The 7,842-nt window shown below is 35.8% G+C and overlaps 1 protein-coding gene across 1 annotated transcript; it reads left to right on the forward strand.

The window, feature by feature from the left end:
* The first annotated feature begins 6,057 nt into the window (after nucleotides 1–6,057).
* LOC113352442 lies at nucleotides 6,058–6,846 on the forward strand. Its single transcript, XM_026596260.1, has one exon. It carries the CDS (start codon nucleotides 6,058–6,060, stop codon nucleotides 6,844–6,846), a length of 789 nt encoding a protein of 262 aa, XP_026452045.1.
* Nucleotides 6,847–7,842: the final 996 nt, after the last annotated feature.

Here is a 7,842-nt window from a genome sequence, read left to right on the forward strand (position 1 = left end):
TGTTTATAGCGATCTGACTCTATGGAAAGAGCTAATATCTCTGATAAACGCGTCACCAGAAATAAAGACTCTGTTTCTAATAGGTTTATTAAATAGAAATATTCTTCAATCTATGGTATAGGCGAACGTGGTGTTCAAAAGAAAAGACCAACACTGACACGTGTTATCTTGATGAATCCAACTCTTTTATTCAAGAGGCAACAACTAGTGAGAGTAAACTAATTTTAAATCTTGTTAGAATTCAAGCTGATAGATTCAAACAGTTGAGAAAACATGTCAATGTCCTTCTTGGTGTAGTAAAAGACTGTAGATCCTGTGAAAAGGCTTCTTATAAAGAAAATTCTGAAGTTCGATCAACTCGTATCTTACTTGAGGCAAAACTTGAAAAGGATACTTTAGAAATTGAACATCTCTTGAGTGATCTCTCCATTCAAGGATGTTCAGAAAAGTCTGCTATACCATCTACTTCTATTCAAACTGAAAGAGATCCAGTTTCAGAAGTAACTCCAGATTCTCTTCCCACTCAAACTGATGCACAAGGGATTCACACATCAATTGGAAGAGAGAAATCTCCAAACGATAATGTTAGATCTGCAATCTCTAATCACTTCTGTGATCAAAAAGTGTATCTCTTTTGTGAATCAAAAGGGCATAGAGTGCAAACGAGGAAACCCAAGTTGAAAAACAAATCGTTAATTCAACTTCAACACATCTTAGATTTGATTCTTAAAGGTGTAACTAAAATTCGGATGTCTAAACCAATTGGGTTTTGTACACGTCCTGTGTTCCCTACCAGGAAATTCAGTTCAATGAGTTCCTCAAATGCACAAAAACATAATAGACCTGTTGACAAATATCGTCCAAGAAGAACTTATGTTCTCTCTCCTGTCAAAAATGAAGATAATAATAACCCTGATGTGAAACTTGCATCAAGTGAAGAATGCAGATATGAGAAGATGGATGACAACCTTAAATTGATTATTGAAGGATATAAGGAAATCATCAACAATCTGACTGCTCCATCTAGACAACACTCATCAGGTAAGAATCCTCAGTATGTGTCATATTATGATGATAGTAAGTTTTATGATAATTTTTCACATCATGACAGCCTTCCTCCAAAGTATATAAGGAAGATATTTAACCAAAAAAAAAATTCATTTGATGAGCTAAAATGCTTGCACATGATTCTAGAATCTAGATTACTGATTAACCAAAAAAATATTTATTTGATGAGCTAACTTATCTCAGGTATACTTGTTGGCAATGGTATTTTCGATTTCTCAGGCTATTTTATTATCGTCTTTAGCATGAGTATCTTTGCGAAAATGCTTGCGCAAGTATTTGTTTTTACTATGATCAGTTTTGTTTTTGTTTTGGTTAAACTTGGTGTCACTCTTGTACTCTAAAATTGCTTCTCTTATGAGATATTTATTTTGGAGTCTTTTTTGATTCCCTCGTGTACAAAGAGTTTTCTGCAAAGTCGTATACAAACGACTCTTGTCCTTCGTTTGGGTCAAGATTGATCTCGCACGGGCTACCCATGTGTCTGGCACAAATCAATTAAGGAAACCCTAAAAAACTTCTTACCTAAGAAACCTTTAAGTACTCGACCTATTGAGTTATGTAAGTCACGTACGCATACTCTAGGTTTTGGGTTGTCAAGAATGTCTTCTTCTTCATCTCACTATGGTGATTTTGCAAAGGGATTTCTTGAAAAAGGTTTCAGTTTCGAATCAAAAGGAAGGAAGAAAAGAACTCTGGTAGAAGATGGTGCACCCAGTGCTTCATGATACTATGCATACCCACATCAAGATGTTGAGACTGAGGATATGGTTTCGGCTGAAGCGGTTCATTATTTTCTTAAATATTTTGAGAAAGAAAAGATGCAACTTGTTGATACTATGAAGGATCTTGATGTGATTAGAACTGAGTTGAAAAAGGTTACTACTGACCTTGGTCTCATAAAGTCACATGTTAAAGGACTTCTCAATCAGGGTATCTTTTATGAAGATGCAGTTGACGATATGAATCGCAAGCTCAAAGGTCTTGAAACCCGTGAAGCTGTCGAACGTGAACTTTGATGCAGCTTATAATCATTTTTCTGGAAGACATTGTTTTTGTTTTTATTTTTCTAGGAAACTTCTTAAGAGAATTTTTATTCTTTCTTTTGTTTAAGAAGGATAACTAGGGTTGGGAATAACCATTATTGTGAGTACACATAGCTATGTCAAACGTTTTCGTCTTGCAATATTTTTGGATTTATTTATTTAAATTCTAAAGTGATTTGGAAGATGATGTTTGTAGTACTGATATTTATGGTTTTATATATTGCAATATGTTATGGGATATGTGTGTTTACGTCCGTGAACTATTATTGTCCCATACGATGTCAAAAGTTATCTCTTTCATATGTCGATATGCATGTATTGATACAAGATCGATGAACTTTTGACAAAAAAAAATTAATCCTATTATGTCAATTCCTTGATGGAAGATAGGTTAAAATCTTTTGTTTACAAAGATTATGTCTATTGTATGTCATTGTGCAAATAGTGATGAAGATAGAATGTATATTCCGCAGTATTGATCTTCCCCGATCCATATTTTATGTATATATTGTGTGACTCCATAAGTTTTCTTATGTGAGCATTTCCAACTAAACAAATCATAGACTCGTTTGTGATTAATTTGGTTGTGTATTCCGATTAAATTAATCATGGGTTCTCTTGTGATTAGTTTGATTAAGAATTTTTTGGATACAAAATCATTTCCTTATGGTTTTTGGTGTCCAAAGAAATCCTTCTTTTTATATAAAAGTAAGGTCTCTCTTGTTGTTCTTTCGGGAATGACACCAAATGGGGGAGAGTCCTTTTGAACTTGTGCTTAATTTCCATATCTTTGTGGGGAGTGCGGCTGCGGAATATTTTAGGGGTTATCTTGTATCTTTATAAACTCCTTGATGAATGCATTTAGCTTCGGCTTTATGATTTCATCTAAAAAAGTTGATATATACTTTTCTTTGGTCTAGAAGCATCTCCGTGTAAATTTCATTAGGATCGCGTTTTCGTACCTTTGCCAATTTTATTGACAAAATGGGGAGAATTAATATGTAGTTCACACTAAAAATACATATGGTTTACGTGTTTTACGGATCATTATGTAAGAGGGAGTGGTTTTCATGTTGAGATGAAAGTATTGACTAAGGGGGAGTGATACATATCACCATAGTATTGTTGTCGAAGTTGTGATGTAAGAACTTTGATACTGTGTAATAATACTATGACATTGTATAACAATGATCGAGAGCTTTTGTTTTCTCATTGTTATGGCTACGGATCTTCAACAACTATGATGTTGAATTGAACATCTATGGAATCATGGGAGTACTTGGAAAAGACGAAGTTTTCGAGTAATGTTGATGCACCAAGGAGATCAAGCATGTGGACGAGAAGCTACAAAGTTTTATTTATTTTGTAATCCATATGTATTGATAGTTTTTCCACTAAAATTGACAAAGGGGGAGATTGTTAGAGCATTGCTCAGTCGAACTCGCATGCGTTGCTATCTCAAGCATGTTTGTCAAGTTTAGTTGTCAAAACTATATGTCTTGATTTCTACTTATAGCTAAGTCTCGGTTTAGGACAGTTTATTGTAGTCGAGCTCTAGAATCCATGGTGATCATCTTACGAAGACGAAGAACTACTCAAGGAACTAGTGGAACTTCATCCGACTAAAAGGTATGTGGAGACTTGAACTTATCTATCACTCAAAAGTCTACCTCTCTATCTCCCACTCTTGAGACAAAGTCGTATAAGTATGATAGTTTTCATACATACACATTTGCTATTTTGATCCGAGTTTACTCGCCTATCTTTTTCTCGAAATATGTGTTGGTAAGCTTTCACTTGAACCACTTTTCATCTTAACCCGTGACGAAAGTCATGATGACGTTTCAATCTTGTAAATAGCTTTGATGACGATAGTTGTGAATAACGACTGTTATAACATTATAGAAGAATGTTTCAATGATTGAAATGTATAGTTGAGATTACGTAACCAACTATGGATATAAGCATATATAGTGTGTTCGCACATTAGTGCATAAATACATGTGCCGGAAACCAAGTGTGTGCATATGTGTGCATACGTTATTGGTGAAGGAGACAGGTTGGGTACGCGTACCAGCGGAAGTTTTCAAACCGAAAATTTATGCTGAGTTTGTAAGTTTGCAAACTGTTAAACCAGTCACCTTAGGTACACATACCCGTACGCGTACCCACGGAATTTTTCGAACGAAATTTTTTGCTGAGTTTCTAAACTCAAATCCGGTAGCTATGGTACACGTACCCGTACGCGTGCCCAAGCTGGTTATATTTATTAAATCGGAAGTTCAACTTAAAACAATAAATCAATAAGGAGTGCAATATTTGCAAACCGTGGCTATATTGTTCATGAATTGATTCAAGTGAATCAAACCGATTTTTTTTCAACTGTGTCTATTCATAAAGACCTAAGCAATTGAACAACTCTTCAACTAGTTCTTATGAGTCATTTGAACTAGTTATGTGAAGAAGATGAATACGGTTAATATGGAAGTGCTCATATGGCTAACCACCGGTTAACTATAGGTGAACCAACTAAGTGTACACGTTTAGGTACGGTTACTCAAACCTAAATTAAATACATTTCACTTGTGTGTGACAAGCTAAATTTCGATCTAACGGTTGAAAGATATTAGCTTGGTTAAATCAGGTTTTTCATCTAACGGTGAATATTGAATGCTTTGTTACCAAGGTAACTTGGCAAAACTAAAGGAGACAACCAGCAACTGGAAAAACTAATCCCCACACCTCCTGTATGACACTAGTTGGTTTACCTAGAGTCGATTCTCCTTAAATCTTAGGTTTCTTCTCGAAACCCCGTAGGTTAACGACTGAAAGACTTCATTGGGATTGTGAAGCCAGACGAAACTACTTCTCTTGTAGTTGAGCGATCTGATCTTGCCATTTTCTATCGTACGAGTTCAATTGAATAATTGAGTTGAGATTATATCTCTGATAGGAAAAGATAAAAAGAAATCACAAACATCTTTGTCTCATCGTTTGTGATTCCGCAATATCTAGCTTCGCTACCATACGATTTAGATTATTATGAGGTGATTGATAATTCTAGGCTGTTCTTCGGGAATATAAATCCCGGTTATCAGTTGGTTTCTGTTCACCTTGATTTTATCAAAATACGGAACAAAACTCTTTAGGTTTATCCGTGGGAGACAGATTTATCTATCATCGTGGACTTTTCTGTGTGATACAGATTTGTTTATTAAAGTCTTGAACTTTGGGTCGTAACAACTCTTGGTTATGGGTGAGATCAGCTAAGGGAATCAAGTGCGTAGTATCCTGCTGGGATTAGAGACGTAAGGAGCGCAATTGTACCTTTAATCAGTGTGATACTGATTAGGGTTCAACTACAGTCCAGACCGAAGTTAGTTTGTATAAGGATAGTGTCTGTAGCGGCTTAATACAGTATGGTGTTCAATCTGGACTAGGTCCCGGGGTTTTTCTGCATTTTCAGTTTCCTCGTTAAAAAATTTTCTGGTGTCTGTGTTATTTCTATTCTGCATTATATTTTGTTATATAATTGAAATATCACAGGTTGTGCGTAAAGATCAATCAATTAGAATATCCAAACTTTGGTTGTTGATTGACACTTGGATATTGGTCTTTGGTACCATCCAAGTTTGTCTCTCTAGTATTTGATAAAGACTCGCAGATTTCCATTTGCTTGAGTAAAGATCAAATCGAGAGATTGAGATATTAAATCTTTGATATACTTTTTTCTAGATTGAGTCTGACTGTCAAATCTGCCTAACACATCACACTTCTGATCTAACACCAAATTTTTTAGAGCCACCATTTTATCATAGGCATTCATCCCTCGAATATTCCAGCTTATCATGTAATTCTCTCGAGTTTGCAGGAAACTAAGATAATGAAAATGAACCAATGGATGGTTAGGCAGATTTGGTTTGATACAGAGTTTGATTAGGATTACATGCCATCAACTGGTAGCTGTGGTAGTAGTGGTGGTCTTCTTACTATCTGGAATAGGAGCAAGTTGTTGAAAGAAGGTGGAAGAATGGGTAAGAACACAATTTCTACTCTTTTTACTCAAAAGATTAATGGTTTTAAATGGGTTGTTTGCAACATGTATTCACCTTGTGAATATAATGTGAGGGCTTTGTTTTGGTCTGACTTAGAGGAGGTTAGGCACTGGTGGAATGGACCCATTTGTTTGGCAAGAGATGTTAATGCAGTCAGATATGATGAGGAGAGAAATATAGAAGAATGTGATAGCAGGAATAAGGATTTTCTTAACAATTTCATAAATAGCCAGGAATTGGTAGATCTGAAATTGTTGGGTTTAGCCTATACTTGGTTTGATAGATTTTTGCTTAGTGTGGAGATGAATTTGAGGTTTCCAGAAGTTATTCAGGTGGCTCTAACAAGGGTAACTTCAGATCATAAGCCTATCATGCTGGCCACAAAACCAAATATAATATGTAAGCCTTACTTTAAGTTTGAAAATAGCTGGATTTTGCATAGGGATTTTTTGAAGAAGGTAGAGAAATGGTGGGGAATAATGAAGCATCAAGGTATTCCTAGTTTTGTTTTCTTTAAGAAACAACATAATTTTAATTATTTCTTGAAGAACTGGAGTACAGAGGAATTTGGTGGTGTTAAGAAGGAGAAGGCAGAGTTGACAGAAAATATTGATTGCCTAGATCAGATTGAAAATTCCCATGTTTTGTTTCAGGACCAGTTTGAAGAGAGATTGAATTAAATGCTGAATTTGAAGAATATTACTGTTATGGAGGCAAGAACGTGGCATTCCAGAGAACAGCAGAATGATTTTAGGTGGGATATTCTAATACATCCTATTTTTTAGAATTGCCAATGCTAGAAAAAACAGAAATACTATAGCTAAACTTGAGATAGAAGGTGAAGAATGTTTTGATCAAGAAATAATTAGGATGGAGATGAGAAGTTATTATGAGAATTTGTTTAAGGAACAAAATGATGTGGATTTTTCTCTTGATAATTTGGATTTTCCAAGTGTTTGAGGGTGAAAACTGCTTCTGACGGTTTTGGTAATTTTGTGTGTGTGGATGAGAAACGAGTCTAAACCCTAAACAATGAACTACACGGGAGTACTTTTGATTCGAGAGATCAATCTGTAAATCCTGGCCTAAAATAAGAAATGGTTGTTCCAGGCTTGCTTCGGTCACAAAGTGAAGGAGAAGAGTTGGTCTTAGGGAGGGAAGCGAAGAAAGTGTTGAGACCAGAATAATTGAATCTGAAGATGTGGTTGTTTGTGACTTGTATCAGAAAGTGGAAATGGTTATCTGAATGAAAAGCTATCAGGTGATTTCTGGATACTGTGTTGCTCTCCTGACCAAAACTTGTCGTTTGGTGGAAATAGGTGAAACCTATTTATACAAGTCGTAGTAAAACGTACCCTGGTCTCGTCGGAAGTGGAAGCGTGGAGTAACGTGTAAGGTCAGAATTTATGCTTCCATGATGAAGGAAACATTTACACCATTACTTCTTGCCATTACTAACCACTTTTCTTCATGACACTTTCTTGTAACGGGCGTATTGCATGCCACACGCTTTAAACCGCCAGACCAATGCCCTGATGAGTATCCCCCAGTTTGTGACATGTTTGATGTCTCGAGTGTTTTCGTGGAAAACATGTAGCACTTTGCTGCGTGTGGCAAGTTAAAATCAAGAGACTTGCCGCAGGAAAATAACATGCGATGCTATTAGGCTTGTCTTG

This window comes from Papaver somniferum, chromosome 2 (assembly GCF_003573695.1).
Source record: "Papaver somniferum cultivar HN1 chromosome 2, ASM357369v1, whole genome shotgun sequence".
Taxonomy (NCBI): Eukaryota; Viridiplantae; Streptophyta; class Magnoliopsida; order Ranunculales; family Papaveraceae; genus Papaver; species Papaver somniferum.

Excerpts from the sequence above, each read along its gene's own strand:
- LOC113352442 (XM_026596260.1), top strand. The coding sequence starts at position 6,058 with ATGCCATCAACTGGTAGCTGTGGTAGTAGTGGTGGTCTTCTTACTATC.